The sequence below is a fragment of the Schistocerca cancellata genome, chromosome 3 (genome assembly GCF_023864275.1).
Source record: "Schistocerca cancellata isolate TAMUIC-IGC-003103 chromosome 3, iqSchCanc2.1, whole genome shotgun sequence".
In the NCBI taxonomy this organism is placed as follows: Eukaryota; Metazoa; Arthropoda; class Insecta; order Orthoptera; family Acrididae; genus Schistocerca; species Schistocerca cancellata.
The window spans coordinates 451,507,315-451,529,179 of record NC_064628.1 but is presented as its reverse complement, the minus strand read 5'-3'; the positions used below and the strand labels follow the sequence as shown (position 1 = coordinate 451,529,179).

The following is a 21,865-nucleotide window of genomic DNA, read 5'->3' as shown; positions in this document are numbered from 1 at the left end:
GCAGAATTTGATGTACTAAAAAAGCGGCCGCAAAGACTTTCAAACGGAGAAAAATTTTCACCTAACTCTCTTTCAGAACATGTTCTGTCATACGCAGTCTATAATTTGGTTCTTGTTGATCATTATCAAAGAAAGCAGCAGTGTAAGTAACAACAAATAGCAGTCTCTTGCCATTGTTTCGTTAATGAGACGATTCCTCTCTCTCTCTCTCTCTCTCTCTCTCTCTCTCTCTCTCTCTCTCTCTCCTTTTTTTTTGTAAGCGGCGGTAGCACGCACAAAAGCAAGCCATGCCGCGACAGGTCGTAAACACGCACTATCAGAATGCGACAAACAATGCATGACACAGTACAGTAATGCATTTTCAGCTTAAGAGTGACGTAAACACCTATAACAAAGAAAACGGCAATTATCAGATCGCAGCAAACTGAGCAATCGATTCAAACCAGACGAAGCACGTGAAAAAGGAAGGGTACCCGAATGAATACGGACGGAGCGCCTGACGCATAGCTTAACTGCTATGCTTACGACTCGAACCAAACTACTGTAGCTGTATCGTCATTCATTCGACCTAAATTGTGTCTCATATTACAATGGACCAACTTTGTTTCGATTTGGAGGTGCGGCCTAAAACTTTTCTCTCCCCTTGAATTTCGAGTCTAAAATTACAGGTGCGGCTTAGATTCGGGAAATTTTTTTTCTTTATTTCGAGTTTCATTTTTCAGGTGCGGCTTAGATTCGAGTGCGGCTTAGATTCGAGTAAATATGGTAACCACAGCCACCGACAGCGTCCTTTCAAATTTTAACTACATTGCAAATGAATTTACACAAAGTAACTCAGTTCAAAAACAAAATCTCTCTCAAACACTTACGTGCACGATGAGTCAATACAGATCTTCCGACTATAATCTCAACACCAGGAAATTTAGCTAACATTCACAAGCAATGTCTGAAAGTTTGTCAGCAAAGATCAACTTGTTGGTTTCCTCAGGCAGATTTGAATGACCATACTGACTGTAGTTGGCCGGCGTCAGTTTCATCACACAAGAAGAGTGCAATGTGGTGTGATGGTTTCGGTCTACTTTGTTTCAGTCTAAAAAACTTAACTACTCTTTTCTCTGGAGATGTAGATGGTGATCTTTCTGTAGTGGATATACGCTCAACTTTGGTTTATCTGCATGTAGGATGGATATGGACCTTGAGGAGAGCATATGTCTCTGGGGCTTCGCCCCCAACATCGTTTCCACTTCTGAATGCAGTCTTGATACACTGGATCAAGTGAAGTGTCGTCTGTAAATTTTCTTTTATCTTGTCTATCACTGCAAAACCTTTGTCCTTTGTACTTTCAGGGGGTTTTCAACTTTGGAAATTAAAAAGAAGTCCAGAGGGGCCAGGTCTGGAGATTACGGAGGATGAGAAAGCATAGTGATTTCACTTTTGATGGGTTGAATCATGCAATCAAGAGAGAGAGAGAGAGAGAGAGAGAGAGAGAGAGAGAGAGAGAGAGAGAGAGAGAGAGAGAAATCTGAAAACATTTTCCTGGAACACTGGCAGTTCTAGATGATCATTTAGTTTTGACTAATCTCACTCACTTTCCTTGGTCATTCACACATGAACCGGTACTACAGATGGGGAGTGATGGTCTGTACCATTGTCTGAACAGAGACAGAATGATTAGATTGCTACTTGGAAGTCAAAACTGGAAATAAAGATGTGAACATTGTTTACAATACAAAATGCAAGGATGAACTATTTGCTTCACAGGTAACTGAAACATTTGGGTGAGTGATTTATCACTAATACTTTCATTTGGAAAGTACAAATCTTATCTGTCTGTACCGTCAACTTCTGATCCTTGATCTCTACGTAAAATATCAAAATCTCTGCCTCTGTCAACTTCCTATGTGAATTTGTACCTTTCTAAACACATACAAATGAGCTATAAAAAAACTCTCTCAGTTGTCATCTCCTTTTACTTCTCTCAACTGCCACTAGACTGGGGAAACCAATAAGTGCAGCTCCTTGGCACGAGAACAAAAAATTACCTCCTCATTACCAATGGCTTTAGTGACATGCTAAATGGCCTTCAGGTGTCCCGTAGATAATCACCTGTATGAGATACAGGTGCCATCAGGAACACCAGGATGAGTGCACCTGTAGGGCATATGGGCACGTTGCTAATGGTGTTAACTTCAACAGCCATCTACCCTATCAGAATGTTGGACACCTTGAGGTGTTACATCACTGTGACACATGGTTGCTGCTGAAGCATGCCCAGAGTTTCTGGTAACAGTGGACTCATGGTGCTCACCAGTCCCCAGTCCCAGCAACCCAGTATCACTAATTTCATAAATAGAAAACGAGGACTGAGCTCCACGAGGTGCAGGCAGTTTTGCATGCATTGTAATGAAGGACAGTATCCAAAAGCACAGAAACCTTGTTTATGTGTTTACTAGTCACTTAATGTTGATGATGCAAATACACGGAGAGTTGTGTTATTACCTTTAACCACTTATTATTTGTATTCCACATAGGATTTTACAATGCACACTATGCTTTAGTTGCAGTGCTCAGTTAAAATTTGATAAAATAAAGATTTATTCTGTATTTTTCCATGATCCTTAGAAATATAAAACAATTTTGGACCATATTATCAGCAAGAGTAAAGAATAAATCAATACATAATTGATACGAGTGACTCATTCCACGTGAAGTGGCAGTAAGTTTACTTAGTGAAAATCCCGACTGGCCTTATTGCTTGCAAATGGTTTATGCAGATTCACACCATGTTTGGGTGAGAAATTGTCGGGGAAAACACATTATTGTCGAATAAGTTGCACACTTGATGATTGGCAGAACATGGGGTGACAAATAGTAGTTCAACGGCATCAGCACAGACTAAGTAGAGGTCTGGTTCTGAAAGAATATGTAGCCAGGATATTGTTTCTATGATAAACAGTGTCTAAAATCTTGAGATATGTAGTTCTCTCTCAACCATTAGTCATGCATCAGTAATGAAGTAGGGATAGGACGAAGGGCATGTGGAACAGACAGACATGTATTCAGTTTGTTCTCCGTGTCTAACCCCTAGGCACTTTTAATAAAACAAACAGGATAATTTCTCACTCTCTATAGCCTAGGTGCCACGATATGTTGCCCTGGATTTTAGTCCTTGACGGGGGCAGTTCCCAAATTTCACACAATACAAAATACTCCTCTTATGTGAAGGAAGGACTTGTATTTCCCAGTATTGTTAAGGTGGAAGCCGCACATCATAAATTTCTGAAGGCAGTTGAAAGCTGAATCATGTTTTATGTGGGTGTAATTGAAAAGCAATACACTGCCTTTGTCTCGACAATGTCTCCAGTTGTCATTTGCCGATATCTCAGTCCCAGCACAGCAGTTTTGAACCCTGTAATGTCTGCCAAAAACTTTCCGTTTTTTTCTCAAGAAATTTTTAAGCCACTGTAGCAACTAATTAACTTCAGACACATTTGCAATGCCTCTTCTTGTTAACATAGGATTTTATATTTTCATTTGCCTTAGTTGTATTTGTCTCATCTCCAAAAACACTGCAAGGTTTCTTGTGAGTGATCTGTTTGTGATAATATTGCAGTCCTTAACATCTGACTCTAATTTCAGAATGTCACTCATCACTAAACCCAGGGATAGGCTACCTCTCAATTGACTATGGCTTTTGTATACTTGTGGATGTTTCAGCAGCAACATGGATAATATTCATAGTGTGATCCACCCAATCAAGGAGATTGCTTTTGATTACACAAAACTGCCACTTGGATAAATATCATCCAATTTCCTGTAAAGTATCAAGAGACCACTATATCTGACAGATATATTCAGCAGCAGAAGGACACACTGGAGTGCAAGTCATCATCAACCAGTTGCTACAGAGTGATTTTTACAAGTACAGAGCAGCAAAAGGAAAGGTCACTGCCTGAGATGACCTAGTTGCAAAACTGAAATGTATATTGGCTGAGATGACCTAGCTGCAAAGCTGAAATGTATATGAACACACACACTGAAAATAAATACTGCCTCTGATAATATGACGTTCTCCACAACTTGGTTCCTGAGGTAAGCAGACATAAGAGTCCAACTGCAGCCTAAATGAATTAGTTTAGGGGTGGGGTGGGGTGGGGGGAGCGTTGCTCTGAAAGGAGATCCATGATGGGGTGTCTCTTTTACAGACTCCTTCAAGTAATAAACATATGAGACAATAAATGAAATGCATCCTTCTGCAGTTGATTGGGGTGGTGGGGAGTGTAAGTGATCAAACAACGTCATCAGTCCCTTGATCCAAGATTGGGGCATACGGAATTAGAGACGTCCACCAAGAACATTTTCTGATCTAGTCAGGAGAGTCTTGACAGTAAAAGTGAGAAGCCAAAAATGTAAGGCACATTTTTTGCACCATCAATAGTAAAAGCAAAATGAAGGAGATAGGTAAGTCAGCAGGTGGGCATCCCAGGGGCTCTGCATGCGACAGGAAATATCTACCCATAGCTGTCCCACCCTTGACCCGTTACAGTCAAGAGCACACGTTATTCAAAAAGTGCGAAACTCAGAAAAGAAAATTGGGCATGATAGAAAGGAGGCAAACCGAATCTAAAAGTGATTAATACAGAGTAAAAGAGGAATGAAAGTGTAGCCTGATCAAGGGGAGCGTTGGGGATTCCCCAAACCTAATATACAACGGAAGACGCCCAGTCACCAACCACACTGGTCCTGGTCTGGAAGTAGAAAAACCTTATAACTGCGAATAAAAACCGCTTTCATGGAGAAAACTGAGAACCAGTTCAACCATCATGAATTGTCCAACAATATTAGAGGCAATGAGTCCTGAAGCCCATCCTTAGCATAAAGGGTGAAAGGGAGGGGGCATTCCACCAAGAAATGAGATAGAGCCTAAAAGGTTCCACAACAGCAATGTGGGGGTTGCTCATTACAGAACAGAAAACTATGGGTTAACCTGGCATAAGCAACAAGAGACGACACAGGTTCCTTCCTGGACAAGCAGAAGGAACAGCACCATGCCGCAGTAGTCTCCTTGATTGTGCCGAGTTTATCAAATGGGTCCGTAGTGCAGCAGATGCTGTTCCATTTCTGAGTGAACAGAGATCTCGCGTGCACCCGCAAATCCACACATGGAGTTGACAAAACAAATGGGGTGTGAATAAGTGCTCCTCTAGCCAAACGGTCAGCCAGTTCATTAACCGGGATACACACATGACTTGGGACCCAGAGGACAGCAACTGAAAGGGCAGCATGATGAAAGTCAACGAAAAAGTCATGAATATCAACGACCAAATGGTGGCAAGAATAGCATCAGTCAATAGCCTGGAGACTGCTCATTGAGTCAGTACATGTTAAACCCCAGTCAAGGAAGGACCATTTAACAAAATAGGGGGCACTGCTTTTTATAGTAACTGCTCGAATGTCAATTGTTAGAAAGATGCCCCACTTTCGGGACTGTTCCCATAAGGTCAGTGTTTGGTTGAGGTTTAGAGGCTCTTTCTCTGCAGTGTACAGACACTAGTGTGATTAAAATGTGCTTCCTGCAGATACTTGCTTGCAGATGCTGATTGTGCAAAAACATTGCCATTCTGAAGCCATTCAGGTCCCGTTAATCAGTAAGGATTGTCTTCTCATCTTTCTCTCTTTAATGGAGGACAGGAAAATCTAAAAGGATGAACAAATATAAGAGCTGTGTGATTCAGACAAGCTTACTATTTTTAATATGGTTGTTCTTTTCTGTGTCGGTTTAGACACTTAAAAAATAATAATAATAATAATAAAAATGAGAGGCAAAGAAAGAAGAGTGGGCATTGGCACTATTTCTTCTGTAGATATTTCCTGTAAAAAAATTTATTTATGTTGAGAATCTGGTTCATAAACTGTAGATTTAATTGTCATAGACTACAGTTCTGGAGATGTACTTGTAATACTGTGGTTCTTACCCAACCATTCAATCTGAATGTAATGAAGAACTTACTTTGGATTTAGATTTCTACAGAAAAAGTTCCAAATGGTGCAAGCTAGATATCCTTATACACTTTTTTAACTTCCGAAGAAGGGATTAATTTTGTAGCCTTTGGCTTTTATATGTTTTTCATATAACAGAGTACATATCAAAGAGGGAATTATATTCAGGCAACCTTGTCTTCATTTTTGGTCGCAACTCAGTTTCATACAGTCCTGAACATACTGAATGATTACAAAAACCAATCATTTTCTTAAGCCGGTATATTTCTGCAGTCATTCCATCAGTTTTAACATTCAATCTGATCACTGCTCTCAGTTCCATCACGATTTCCCAATAAATCAAAAACTTCCCCTCCGGGTAAGAGATGACTGTACACACACCTGATAACAACTGAAGAATCCAGGATGGAATGTAACAATGTTACAAAAAGGAAAGTTGCTACTCACCATATAGCAGAATGCTGAGTCACAGATAAGCACAACAAAAAGACTGTCTCAATGTAAGCTTTCGGCCAATAAGGGCTTTGTCGAAAATAAATGACACACACACACACACACACACACACACACACACACACACACACAACCACTGGCTGCGAGAGAGAGAGAGAGAGAGAGAGAGAGAGAGAGAGAGAGAGAGAGAGAGAGAGAGAGAGTGTGTGTGTGTGTGTGTGTGTGTGTGTGTGTGTGCGCGCGCGCGCGCGCGCGTGCGTGCATTTATGTTGTCTATTTTTGGCAAAGGCCTCGTTGGCTGAAAGCTTATATTGTGACAGTCTTCTTGTTTTGCCTATCTATGACTCAGCATCATCTCTATATGGTGAGTAGCAACTTTCCTTTTCATAATATTGATAACTTATTATTACTAAAAAGTAGAACCTGAACAAACACTGGATTCTAACATGTGGGTACAAAATATGTACTCAGAAGTATTTAGATGCAAAGGTAGTAGTGTCTTTAAGAGGAAATGGCAGTTATTTAAAGCCTTCTGTGTAGAATTATGAGACAAAAAGCACAAAACAAATGCCTGGATATAAATGGAACAACTGGACAAGCAATTATACACAGTCTAATACTGAGCTAACAAAGTGCAAATAATTCCTTGTCCATAGGCGAGGGAGGGAGGGAGGGAGGGAAGGAGGTATAGAGAGAGAGAGAGAGAGAGAGAGAGAGAGAGAGAGAGAGAGAGAGAGTAGTAGAAATAAGTAATTGTAGGTATATTATAAGCAGATTGCAATGATTAGCGTAGATTGACACCAAGGAGATTTTAGGACTGGCAGATACAATTGAGGGATAGTTTGCTCCTATACTGTTCCAAAAAGATAGTGTGCGGGAAAGGGGGCTGTCTTTGTAGCATATGTGTGGAAGTACATTTGTTGATAGCAATGCATTGAGTGGAGAGCTTTGCAAGTGGGTGATATGCTGTAGCATGTACCAGTGATAGAAGTGATGGAACAAGTCTTGAATACAGCATTGTCACAAGGATTGACCTATGATGCAACAGGTTGCTAGTAGGAGTACCCTAAGAATGGACAAGGATATTTCATAGGATGGGTGGAGCAGGGAGGGGAGAGGGGAAACCTAATGGGAAAAATATTGAAGATTTTTACGACTCAAAAATGACAAAATACCTTTGATGAAGGCACAAAAAGACATTACTGAAGATGATGGTAACACTAATTACTTCTTGATGAGTCTCTGGAGCCCAATAAACTCCAAACTCCCTTCCTCTGCAGTAGCAAACATCTGAGAAACCGCAGTGAGTCTTGTAGGAAGTTCTACTACAAAACAAATATGGTGCACTACATTATTGCACCTTATCATTATACTTTTTCTTTTTGCTGTTATATTATTTGAAAATTTGTATCCTGCAGCACATACGGGGGGATGACCATGAAATGAAAAGTAACTGTTTTCTTTTGTCAGAAGGAAACTAAAGCTATTACGGAAAAATAAGTTCATAAAATGACTAACATATTATTTACTGCCAAGAGGTTTTACACTGTGAAAATTAAAGTGGATTTCCCTTGCCATGCAGTATGAACACCCCAGATGACAATTTCCGCTGGCTAGAGTGGGCCAGTCCAGTACATCCCATCCTGGCCTGTCCCAGTGTGCAGTGTGAATGCAGCCTAATAGTGTGTTGATAAATATTTGACACACAAAACATCTTTGACATTCCGTCAATTCTACATGTATTGGCTATATGGACAGAGGCAGAAAGCAATACAAGTCCATACATGGTCTATATACAATTATATTTTCCATAGCTTCTAGTGTATCTCCTATTATAAGCATTTTTTTGTCTCTGTTGCTGAATTATTTTCCACAGCACAGTACCTAGACCAGGAATTTTTCTGACACAACCAGCTGATTGACTGTCCTGTGGGTTCTTGGTAGAATATTTTATACATTATGAAAACACCCGTGGAACTGGTGTAATATTCTGCAATATTTATTATTTTATTTTACGTACTTGTTTTCAGCTGTTGTGCTTGATGGTGTAGCAGCCAAAAATCAGTTACGAACTGATTTTTGGCTGCTACATTGGCTGTTGTACTACAACAGTGTTGTGTGTGTTTTCACTCATAAAATAATTATATTATTTCGTGATTCAACTGTGATGTTTCTTTAGCGCCACCATTATTGCAACTGACTGATGGATCAAAGGGGGGGGGGGGGGGGGGGGGTGCACACATATAAAATAGTGTATTAAATTTGGCCCAACTGAATGTGTGATGAACAGTGTGCTGTGAAGTACATGTGCTTCACATGACACAAAAAGCTTCATGGCCACAGTCAAGGGTTGTTGTAATGTTCTCACTAACCAGTATGTATTAAGATTGGAAATCATAAGGAGAGATGTACAGAAGCAAATGGATGTGAATATCATGAAATAACAGGTAGTAGCATCATTATACTAATTACATTTGTGGCACGTGTTTTGTAGCATGTGTTAAGCAGTCAGCAATGATTTTCCTGCTGGTGCATGTATTCATCTCAATAGGCAGTGAATCTGGCACCTTCATTGTGGGTGCACAACTGTGTTCAATCTTCTGAGGGAATCTCAATGTAGCAGGCATGGAGCGCCCCCCCCCCCCCCCCCCCCCCCCCCCCCATGAACCACGGACCTTGCCGTTGGTGGGGAGGCTTGCGTGCCTCAGTGATACAGATGGCCGTACAGTAGTTACAACCACAATGGAGAGGTATCTGTTGAGAGGCCAGACAAACGTGTGGCTCCTGAAGAGAGGCAGCAGCTTTTTCAGTAGTTGCAGCGGCAACAGTCTGGATGATTGACAGATCTGGCTTTGTAACAATAACCAAAACAGCCTTGCTGTGCTGGTACTGCGAACGGCTGAAAGCAAGGGGAAACTACAGTTGTAATTTTTCCCGAGGGCATGCAGCTTTACTGTATGGTTAAATGATGATGGCGTCCTCTTGGGTAAAATATTCCGGAGGTAAAAATAGTCCCCCATTCGGATCTCTGGGCGGGGACTACTCAAGGGGACGTTGTTATCAGGAGAAAGAAAACTGCCATTCTACAGATCGGAGCGTGGAATGTCAGATCCCTTAATCGAGCAGGTAGGTTATAAAATTTAAAAAGGGAAATGGATAGGTTGAAGTTAGATATAGTGGGAATTAGTGAAGTTCAGTGACAGGAGGAACAAGACTTTTGGTCAGGTGAATACAGGGTTATAAATACAAAATCAAATAAAGGTAATGCAGGAGTAGGTTTAATAATGAATAAAAAAAATAGGAGTGCAGGTAAGCTACTACAAACAGCATAGTGAACGCATTATTGTGGCCAAGATAGACATGAAGCCCACACCTACTGCAGTAGTACAAGTTTATATGCCAACTAGCTCTGTATATGACGAAGAAATTGAAGAAATGTATGATGAGATAAAAGAAATTATTCAGACAGTGAAGGGAGATGAAAATTTAATAGTCATGGGTGACTGGAATTCGAGTGTAGGGAAAAGGAGAGAAGGAAACATAGTAGGTGAATATGGATTGGGGGGGGGGAAGAAATGAAAGAGGAAGCCGTCTGGTAGAATTTTGCACAGAGCATAACTTAATCATAGCTAACACTTGGTTCAAGAATCATAAAAGAAGGTTGTATACATGGAAGAATCCTGGAGATACTAAAAGGTATCACATAGATTATATAATGGTAAGACAGAGATTTAGGAACCAGGTTTTAAATTGTAAGACATTTCCAGGTGCAGATGTGGACTCCGACCACAATCTATTGGTTATGACCTGTAGATTAAAACTGAAGAAACTGCAAAAAGGTGGGAGTTTAAGGAGATGGGACCTGGATAAACTGACTAAACCAGAGATTGTACAGAGTTTCAGGGAGAACATAAGGGAACAATTGACAGCAGTGGGGAAAGAAGTACAGTAGAAGAAGAATGGTTAGCTCTGAGGGATGAAGTAGTGAAGGCAGCAGAGGATCAAGTAGGTAAAAAGACGAGGGCTAGTAGAAATCCTTGGGTAACAGAAGATATAGTGAATTTAATTGATGAAAGGAGAAAATATAAAAATGCAGTAAATGAAGCAGGCAAAAAGGAATATAAACGTCTCAAAAATGAGATTGACAGGAAGTGCAAAATGGCTAAGCAGGCATGGCTAGAGGGCAAATGCAAGGATGTGGAGGCTTATCTCACTAGGGGTAAGATAGATACTGCCTACAGGAAAATTAAAGAGACCTTTGGAGAAAAGAGAACCACTTGTATGAACATCAAGAGCTCAGATGGAAACCCAGTTCTAACCAAAGAAGGGAAAGCAGAAAGATGGAAGGAGTATATAGAGAGTCTATACAAGGGTGATGTACTTGAGGATAATATTATAGAAATGGAAGAGAATTTAGATGAAGATGAAATGGGAGGTACGATACTGCGTGAAGAGAGTGACACAGCACTGAAAGACCTGAGCCGAAACAAGGCCCCGGGAGTAGACAACATTCCATTAGAACTACTGACGGCCTTGGGCGAGCCAGTCCTGACAAAACTCTACCATCTGGTGAGCAAGATGTATGAGACAGGCGAAATACCGTCAGACTTCAAGAAGAATATAATAATTCCAATCCTAAAGAAGCAGGTGTTGACAGATGTGAAAATTACCTAACTATCAGTTTAATAAGTCACAGCTGCAAAATACTAACGCGAATTCTTTACAGACAAATGGAAAAACTGATATAAGCCGACATCGGGGGGGCCGATCAGTTTGGATTCCGTAGAAATATTGGAACACGTGAGGCAATACTGATGTTACGACTTATCTTAGAAGAAAGATTAAGGAAAGGCAAACCCACGTTTCTAGCATTTGTAGACTTAGAAAAAGCTTTTGACAATGTTGACTGGAATACTCTGTTCCAAATTCTAAAGGTGGCAGGGGTAAAATACAGGGAGCAAAAGGCTATTTACAATTTGTACAGAAACCAGATGGGAGTTATAAGAGTCGAGGGGCATGAAAGGGAAGCAGTGGCTGGGAAGGGAGTGAGACAGGGTTGTAGCCTCTCCCTAATGTTATTCAATATGTATATTGAGCAAGCAGTAAAGCAAACAAAAGAAAAATTCGGAGTAGGTATTAAAATCCATGGAGAAGAAATAAAAACTTTGAGGTTCGCCGATGACATTGTAATTCTGTCAGAGACAGCAAAGGACTTGGAAGGGCAGTTGAATGGAATGGACAGTGTCTTGAAAGGAGGATATAAGATGAACATCAACAAAAGCAAAACGAGGATAATGGAATGTAGCGAATTAAATCGGGTGATGCTGAGGGAATTATATTAGTAAATGAAACACTTAAGATAGTAAAGGAGTTTTCCTATTTGGGGAGCAAAATAACTGATGATGGTCGAAGTAGAGAGGATATAAAATGTAGACTGGCAATGGCAAGGAAAGTGTTTCTGAAGAAGAGAAATTTGTTAACATCGAGTATAGATTTATGTGTCAGGAAGTCGTTTCTGAAAGTATTTGTATGGAGTGTAGTGATGTATGGAAGTGAAATATGGACGATAAATAGTTTGGACAAGAAGAGAATAGAAGCTTTTGAAATGTAGTGCTACAGAAGAATGCTGAAGATTAGATGGGTAGATCACATAACTAATGAGGAGGTATTGAGTAGAATTGGGGAGAAGAGGAATTTGTGGCACAACTTGACGAGAAGAGGGACCGGTTGGTAGGACATGTTCTGAGGCATCAAGGGATCACTAATTTAGCATTGGAGCACAGCGTGGAGGGTAAAAATCGTAGAGGGAGACCAAGCGATGAATACACTAAGCAGATTCAGAAGGACGTAGGTTGTAGTAGGTACTGGGAGATGAAGAAACTTGCACAGGATAGGGTAGCATGGAGAGCTGCATCAAACCAGTCTCAGGACTGAAGACCACCACAACAACAACAGGCATGGAGGACATGGACGGGAAATGTGGATAAGTGGCGCTGGGTGGGAAAGAGCATCAGTCAGGAGGCGTGCTGAGAAAGTCTACACTGTTGTGATAAACACAGTCTGGATGACATAGTTGATCAGTGATTAACAAAACTGCCTAGTAAGCAGGAGATCCCGAGCCTGAATCCTGGTCCAGCATACTTTTTCACCCATTACCACTGATGCAGCTGACATCAATAGTTTCTTCCCTTTCTTTGTCTTTCTCCTCCTCTCCATCTTCAATTTACATAATATGTATCACAGCTGCAGATTCTGCGTGGCGTCTGTTCTTTTGGCCATGTCCGAGAGAAGAGACACCGTGCATTTGTATAAAATGTGAACGTTACACTAGCAATGTTCCAAGAGCCTTCTGATGTGACCAGAGATCACACCGAAATGTTTCCAGTAAATTCATACTGTCACATCCTCGAGTGACAAAGTGGCAGCTGTGGAAGCACAACATGATCAAAATTATTCAAAGAGGACTGAAATTGCTGTAGGTCAATTAAGGCATAAACTGTTTGCAAAATGTTTTTGAACACTGCATGTTTGATTCTAACCACTCATAGACCTCAATATACCAATCACTGTTTTAACTATGCTGCCAACACAGACCTGGTGCCACACTTTGATTTTAGTTTTTTCTGAGAGCTAAAACTCCCTGGCTCAGTTTTTAAAATGAACGTTTGAAACCAATTTAAACAGATAGAATGACCCCTCATGTTTAAATAAATCACGCTGTGAAACAGTTTTCATTTTATAACAGAACATCACTTATATGGGTTTCAGACAGATCTGCTTTTCTAGCAAGTGAGGAAAAGCTTTTGTACCTTAAATTCTGCCTGAGCTAGTTTTGCAAAGAAAACTTTAATTTTTAACTGGAATAAAAAAGCTATTGTACAGGAATTATGCAACATTATAGCCCATTATCATTAGTTATAGCATGAATTTTTGGGTATGCCCCTGAACAAAATTGGGAAATCTGAAATTCTCAATGGAGTCTCATACTTGCACTAGGGAACACTGAACCTAATCACTGTTGGCAAATGGGTGCAGGAAGGAGTTGGGGAAATTCTTGGCATATAGAAACAATGAGAAAAGGAAAATTATGCTTGGAATAAAAGATGATGAACACTTTTAAAAATGATGGAGAAATCTCAGGAAGATACTGATAATTTAGTTGAATGACAATCCTATGAAAAGTTGAGATTCAGGCAGGCGCAACAAAATGACTGTTAAACAAGTAAGCTTTCAGCCAAAAGGCCTCCTTCTGAAGTAGAAAACAGATACATATTCACACCAGAACAACTCACACACGTGGCCACTGTCACTGGCCACTGGGGCTGGAAAATGGACTGCAACTATGCCTGATGGTAGAAGCAAGAAACAGCACCAGTCCTTTCACTGTGACTATCTGGAATCAACATCATCTCTATATGGTGAGTAGTCATCCATCCTTTTCATAATATTGTCATCAGACCATCCTGAACTTTCCATTGTTTGATAATTTAGTCAGTAATGTTATGAATCAAGGAATCTAAGTGCTGCAGAAGTTCAAATTTTCAGAGTAGGAAAGGGCTTTCACAATTCATTTCAGTATATATCTACAAAGTTGATTGTTATTAACTACTTGTATACCTCTACTACCTGAAGGAGAGCGATTATTGGAGCCACGTAAGACGAAATGTGTGGTACCAATGTCACTGCTGTCCAGCGAGCATTGCACCAGCCGGCCCCCAGATGGAGACAGGAACCATTCCGAACGTGTCCTCATCCTCGCTGTCTGGCGTTCGTGCACCTACGTGTAAGTCGGCAGACATTAACTCACAATGAACCACCCAATACTTCCATTTACAGTTCTGGCTGTGATTTTACTTATTTGAATGTTCATACATTATTAAAATTTTTGGTAAGGTACAAAACTTTTCTCACAAAGTCAGAAATGCTGTTTCAATCTACAAGACTTCATTTTTCTATACTACAAAATTTAATTAATTGTCATTTTAAATGTGATCCAGTATGCCAGTGCATTCTATGCATGATCTACGCACATTTAACTTCTGATTTAATGAGTGCAACTAACATAATTAACAAAGTTTCGGTAAGCATCAACTGTATGGAGAATGTCATCAACAGAGCACTATGTAAACTTCCATCAAATTATGTGCTACTACAAATGATTCATTCGCTTTCAAAGCTCTACATTTTTCAAAGCATTACAAGTAGAAATATGAATGTTGAATGCAAAGGACTGTAAATCCATAAAGTTTGCATTTTGCAATCTACAAATGTTCTAAGAGTGTCCCTCTGGTCACACGACACACAGCCAAGTGATAGTCAAATTTGTCTCATAATTTACATAGAACATCCTGTGAATGGTCATCACAGCAGCAGTGATGCTTTCTCTCAGCTGTTTCACCGTTCTTGGCAGTGACGGTAGTAAACACAGTCTTTAACGTACCTCCAAAGGAAAAAGTGACAAGGCATTAGGTCCAGCAACCTGGGAGGGTCAAGGGATAAAAGCTGTATCACCCTCACCTTCTCCACAGCTGCCTCTGACATACTTAGTCAACTGGTACTTTTCTGTTTACAGAGGCAACCAGTGCCCCTAAATCATCAATATCACCGCACAATGCTCTATTTATATGATGGTTCCTTTCCATAATTCCTTCGGAATACATGCTGCACTGTTGTAACAGATAAACATCTTGCATATTCCAACACAGAAAAACTCTTTTCTTGCTCTGTCACTATTTTGTCGATTCACTGCGTTCATAATGGAAGCTGATGGGCACAATGAAAATTTGGCGAATTTACAGTTCTGTTCATGTATAAATTATATTTGTATAGTTAATACTTCGGAAAATAAAGGACTTTGAAAATGAATGAATCATTTATAGTAGCCTTGTATTTAAGGCAAGCATTATTTGGATGCACAAGATCGGTCATTTCATTATTAAAACTTGAGCTTTCAGGAATTATTCATTACTCCATATCCCATCTATACTGAAACTTCAATCAGCTGTGACATCTCTATTCTCCTTATGAGTGTGACACTGAAAGCTTTAAGAATGGAATGCGTTAAAATAATTTACCTTCCCAGCATTAGAGAGGTATTCTACTTAATTTTCCTATACATTCGTTTCAAGATCTTAGCAACAGCTCCATGCAACACCTCCACGATAAATTTATTAATGAACAGTTTATAGATAGTCGTAGGCTCATTCTGGGTGTGGTTTCTTTCACTTCTCACAAGGTAGGTCTGAGTTTTATAAATGTGGAATTCTCAAGAACTTTTTAATTTTACATACAATATGTGAATAAGAAAATATAGGATGGCAGGTGAACTGCTGTGAACTGGATAGTGAATGCACCATCATAGCCAAGATAGACACAAAGATAAGACTCACGACAGTAATAGCAGTATACATGTCTAATAGTTCTGTATATACAATCGCACCAAAAAGTATTGGCACGTGTGCGTATTTATCATTGCTGGTTACAAACGCCACACCTTCCGGTACACAGCACATGTACGTGCTACCTCACATACCAGACATTACAATTCTGTCCACAGTGCCTACCATTAACAAAGAAATGTAGTGTTAAGGGCAAACATGTATCTCCTCTGCACACAAAAAGTATTGGCACAGAGTGTGGCTTCTCAGTATATTGATGGGTTTTCAGGTACCGGAATGCCATCTGCTGACGCAATAGAGAATGCGTGTTGTTGACGGCCCTGTCACTAGTATGTTGCTGTATTGCGCGATAGTGGTCAGCATGGGGCTGAAGAAGGAGAGAGTGGTATTGCTCCATTCACAAGGGAGAAGCTATTGACAAATCGCAGCAGAGATGTCTGTTAGCTACACCACGGTACGAGCCATCATTCATAAATATAAAGAGACTGGAAGAACAGTGAGTAAGTGTCGTCCTGGATGTCCAAAAGTGCTTACAACCAAAGAGCGTCGCCGTATCATTACACTTGCTCGGAAGGAACCTGCTACAAGTGCAGCAACTATTGCTGAGGTTGTTCAGACAATGTCCGACAAGATGGTTAGTGTTCAAACTATACGAAATGTGTTGAATGAGGCTGACATGCATGGACGTTCTCCCATGAAAAAGCCATACATATCGGAAATTAACTGGCAGAAATGCCTGTAGTTTGCCAAGGACTACATCAGCAAGCTGATGGAGTTTCGGAACACTGTGATATTTAGTGACGAATCAAAGTTCAGTGTGTTCGGATTTGGTGTGAGAAAGAAAGTTTGGGGCAAGCCGAATACGCACTTCAACATCAAACACATGCATCCCGGTCAAACATGATGGGGGCAGTATCATGATCTGGGGTTGTATGGTGGTGTCCGGCGTTGGAGATCAAGCTGTAATCCATGGTACAATGGATCATCTGAAATACGTCGACGTGTTGCGAGGTAATTGACATGCTAGTGCACAGACATTGGGCTTTACTGGGGTGTTTCATTTCCAGCGAGACAATGACCCAAAACATACCGCCATGAAAACCCAAGAGTGGCTACTGTACAATGTCCCCAGAAAGGTTCTACCACCACCTCAGAGCCCTTGTTTGAACCCTACTGAGAACCTGTGGGCTCATCTTGACACACAAGTAAGTCTATGGTATCCATCCACTAAAAACGACTTGGAGAAACTGCTCTTTGAGGAATGGTCGAAAATTATCACCCAGAATTTAATACAAAGCATTCATAGGCATTCAAATGCTCTTATAGATGCTAAAGGGGTGCACACTAACTATTAGAAGGTGAACATCAATGTCGAAAACTAACACACTGTCCGATTCATACGTGTGTGCCAATACTTTTTTGGATGCAGAAGAGCGATGTTTATTTTCATAACACTGTATTTTACTTTACGGGCAGGTGATTTGAACATACTTGTAATGTATGTAATGTAAGGTGGCACGTGTCTGGGTTCTTTTCTGAAATATACGTTTTGTTTAACCTACAACAACTAAAATGTAACTGTGCCAATACTTTTTGGCACGATTGTATGTCCAATACCTCACTATATGGGGAAGAGATTATAAGAATGTGTGGTAAGATAAAACAAATTATTCAGTACATTAAAAGAAACAAAAACTTAACTGTGTTGTTGTGGGAATGGCATTCGACAGAAGGAAAAGGAAGAGAAGGAAAAATAGTTGGAGAACCTGGAACTGAGGGGGGGGCTGAAAGCAGAATTTTACCTGGAGCACAGATTAATCACTGTTAATACTTGGTTTGGAAATCATGAATGAAGCCTGTATATCTAGAGCTTCAAGATAATAATATGGAAAGGGAAGAGGAAGTAGACGAAGATTACGTGGAAGATATAACACTGCAAGAGAAAATGTCCGGAGCACTGAATGGTCTTTGTCAAAACTAGTCACTTATGAATGTATGGAATTCTCTTAGAATTATTAGGATCTCTGGAACAATCAACTGTGAAAACTACTCCATCAGGCATGCAAGATAAAATCACACAGGTAAAATATCATCAGGCTCCAACAAAAATGTAACAGATCTAATACCAAACAGAAGATATGTGGACAAGTGTGAATATTATCAAACTAGCAGATTAGTAAGTCATGACTCCAAAATAATAACATGTGTTATTTACAAAAGTATGAAAAGACTGGTAGAAAATGACATCTGGAAGATCAGTTTGAGTTCCAGTGAAAATTAAAAACATGCAAGACAACACTGTGTTATAACTTATCTTAAAAATCTACATGTACATACATACTCTGCAAATCACTGTGAATGCATGGTAGAGGGTACTTAGCACAGTTAGGGTTTCTACAGTTCTTGTTGCATATGGGGAACATCAAAACAATTCAGATGCGTACTTCTACATTTGTTACCAGTATGTTTGATCACTATGTGAGTATTATGAAAACACTCCTTAAACTCCATTGGGAATCCCTAGAAGGAAGGTGGTGGTCTTTAAGTGAAACACTACTGAGAAAGTTTAGAGAACTGGCATATGAATGATTCTCTAGCCGCCAACATAGGTCTTGGATTAAGGCCCACAAAGAGAAGACAAAAAAATCATGGCTCATACTGTCACATATTCCTGTCATTGGTTGTTAAACAAGAGCTGCTAGGATACTAACAACTTCCCAAAGGAGGATATCAACATATTGCCTGTTGAATTCCATCTCAGTATACTCGGCAGACATTTGTTAAATAATTTTCCAGATGTTTCAGCAACACATGTTGCCGGCATTCTCAAAAATTTACCTCCTATTGTTGGTTGCTGTCCAGAGACAAGCCCATGGGCAGAGGTTATATGTACCCTCCATCCAAAACTTCGCAGGAGGCAGAGTGAGAGGGTGTGTAGGATGTGGGGGGGCATTTCCATGGTCATTATCACTATACCTCCCAATTTGTTAGTCGCAACAGGTGTTCAATGCAGCTCAGAATTTCAGTCAGTTTATCTTGCGGCTTTCTTCTTTTCTGTTAAAACTATTGTCATATTCATGAATTTTAATCCCCCCCCCCCCCAAAAAGGAGGGGGATGTAGCTCTTCTCCAATCCAAGAACCTTCATATCACTGAATTTTATTGCATGGTTGGTATTGCACATGCACGCTTTACCAAAGCTGATTTATTCAAGTGTCACAACCTGCAATACTGTTTATGTTCAATGATCCTAGTATTGCTGGATCATTTGGTAATTCCAACATAGACTTCTCCGCATATGGTATACGGTACACTCTTGACATTTCAGGTGGGTGCTTTTTGTCCTCTGCTGATCTGAGACACACTCTGATCTTGGTAAGTTTGTATATAGTTTTTACACCATATTCATGCAATATACAATTAATTCTATCAGTAACCCTGTAGATATTTGGCAAGAAGTCTATGCCCGATTTCTTCTTCTAATGTTAGTTTTCGTGACACTGGTATCGATTGTTCCTCACAAAACACTCCACATTTTCATTTCGTGTCAGAGGTTCTACAACTCACAAATTACTTTTTCACATGTTATGAGTGTATCAACCACACTTATTTTCTGGCTCAATTGATGATTTGAAAGTTTATGCTGATATTGGTCTGTGTGGGTTGGTTTTAAGCACATGCCGAGGTCCAGGTTCTCACCATTCCTCATAACCAGCACATTGAGAAATGGTAGCTGTTGATCCTTTTCTACTTCCACAGTAAATATAATGTTGGCATTGAGACTGTTCAGTTAAGGAGCCACTGAGCTGTCCCTCAGCACTGCTGTGCATTACAAGTGTGTACTGATGTACCTGTCATACCCACCTTAGGTTTACAAGGTGCAAGGTCCTGTGTGTTTCTTTGAAAATGCTCCATGTAGAAATCGACAATCATAGGACAAACAGGGTAACCCATGTGACAATTCCTGCCAGCTGTTCGTAGAAATCAGCATTCCATGTAAAGTAGCTTGTAGTAAGAAATACAAGAAACAGCATGGTAATGTGCTGTTGGAAAATGGAACTGATATGCTCCAGAGACTTGCTGAGTGGCACTTTGGTAAACTTGGAACCAACATCAAAGCAGATCAGGATGCAATCTGGTCCAAATTTTAGTTTATTCAACTTATTGACAATATGTTTTGAATTTTTTATAGTGTCGGTCTTTTGCAAAGGCAGCTAAATCAGAGAGGCCGGTTTATCCATCAGTGAGCCAGGGCGCTTATGATCAGTCTTAATGGTACACTGCCTTTGTGGTCTCTGGAAACACATACAGCTCAGTTGGAAGGGATTGTGTTCTGCACAGATCCCTTTATACGTTCACCAAGAAAGAAGATGACTTGGTTAACCTGTCTGCATTCTATGTGGCCTGTTGCATCAGAACCGTGCTTAGCTTTCAAAATGTCACTGGATTTAGTAGGTCACATATCTTCTACTCACAAGCTGTGGTCTTCATTACAACAACTGCATTTCACTTATCACAAGCAGAAGCAATGTGCTCTTGTCAGCATTAAGACTACTGACAGCTTGTAATTCTTCTCGTTTCATGTTGCAAGCTCATGGTTTTGGCTGACACCGTATCCTGGTGATTTCACTTCATATTTCCTCAATTTTTTCACAAGGGTCTGTGGATGGCCACTCCAGTGTTAACAGTAACCTTCACAGATAAAGTAAACTGGGGAGGATAAACTGGCTGGGAAAATAGCAGGAAAGTTAAAGTGAGGAGGCACTGTCATGAGTGATAAAATACTAGTGGTTATAGGGTTTAGAAAAGACCCTTTTTTAGGGTAGGGAGAACAGAAAGAAATCCAATTTTAAGAGAGTTTAGAACTGAGACAAACCTTCAGTTTGAGAAAGAGACCAAAAAACATAATTCTAGCTTATTACATTAGCATAAACAGCTATTGGTTAAGAATTTTCAACAATCAGCAGATATTTCAACTCTACCCAATTTTAACTCAGTCAATGTGAAATGTCAGCTATCTTCACTGCATCAAAATATTCGAGGACTGAGAAATAAAATTAATGAATTAATTATCTGCATAGATGAATTAGAGTCCTCAAACCCAGATGACATAATCTGCCTCTCTGAATATCATGTGATCAATGGTATAGAACTTTTGAGTGTTACAGGGTTTAGGTTAGCATTTCACTTTTGTAGAGCAGAAATGGAGAAAGGAGGAGTTGCAACATTTATCAGGAACTGTCATAAATTTAAGAACATAGACATTCATAAATTTTACCTAGAACAGCATATGGAAGCATGGGCAACAGAAGTAGAATTTCACAAAAAATCCTTCATAATATTAAGTGTATATCGAGCACCTGCAGGTAACTTTAATCTGTTCATAAACCACCTTGAAGCTGTAACTGGCCCATTTAACAAAGCTGTAACTGGCCCATTTAACAAACAAAAACAAAGAAATAGTGATTGCTGATGATTTCAATGTAGATTTCCTTAAAGACTCTCCCAATAATAAAGTATTTGAGTTAGTAACACTATCATTCAACTTAATTCCCACTGTAAAGTTTCCCACTAGGACAGCCAATTGCTCACAAACAGCCATTGATAATATCTTTACAGAAAAGTCCAATGAACAAAATTATATTACAAAACCAACAGTCAATTGCCTCTCAGACCATGACAAGCAGTTCCTTCTGTTAAATGTTAATACTGAACAGGATATAAAATCTGTTAAGTCTGAGCTCAAGAGGGTAATCAATAAGCCAAAAATTGATTATTTTAGGACACTCATCAGAGACATTCACTGGACTGATGTTTACAGTGCTCATGGCATGTATGAAAAATATAACACTTTTGATAATAAAGTGCTTACCTTATTTAAACAATGTTTTCCTCCAAAACTAACCAAGGTTAGAGCAAAGTCTACAAAGAATCCAAGGGATAGGGGTATCTTGTAAAACAAAAAGAAAACTGTATCTATCAATCCAAAACAGTTCTGATGTTGATATTATAACA

General features: G+C 39.8%; 1 protein-coding gene across 7 annotated transcripts in view; it reads right to left on the bottom strand.

Moving 5' to 3' along the window:
* The window catches only part of LOC126175210 (rho GTPase-activating protein 20), a 180,592-nt gene that overhangs the window by 20,953 nt on the left and 137,774 nt on the right, over positions 1-21,865 (bottom strand). For 4 of the 7 annotated variants that reach the window (XR_007535542.1, XM_049921834.1, XM_049921833.1 and 1 more), the window contains one exon: positions 14,071-14,230. The exons of 1 other annotated variant lie outside the window; for it this stretch is intronic. Coding sequence is in view for 4 of the 6 variants with exons in the window: in XM_049921834.1 (XP_049777791.1) it covers positions 14,071-14,230 (160 nt within the window). In the remaining 2 variants the exon portion in view is untranslated. The remainder of the gene's footprint in view (positions 1-14,070; positions 14,231-21,865) is intronic. 2 more of the 7 variants (XR_007535541.1, XM_049921835.1) reach the window with 1 other exon arrangement.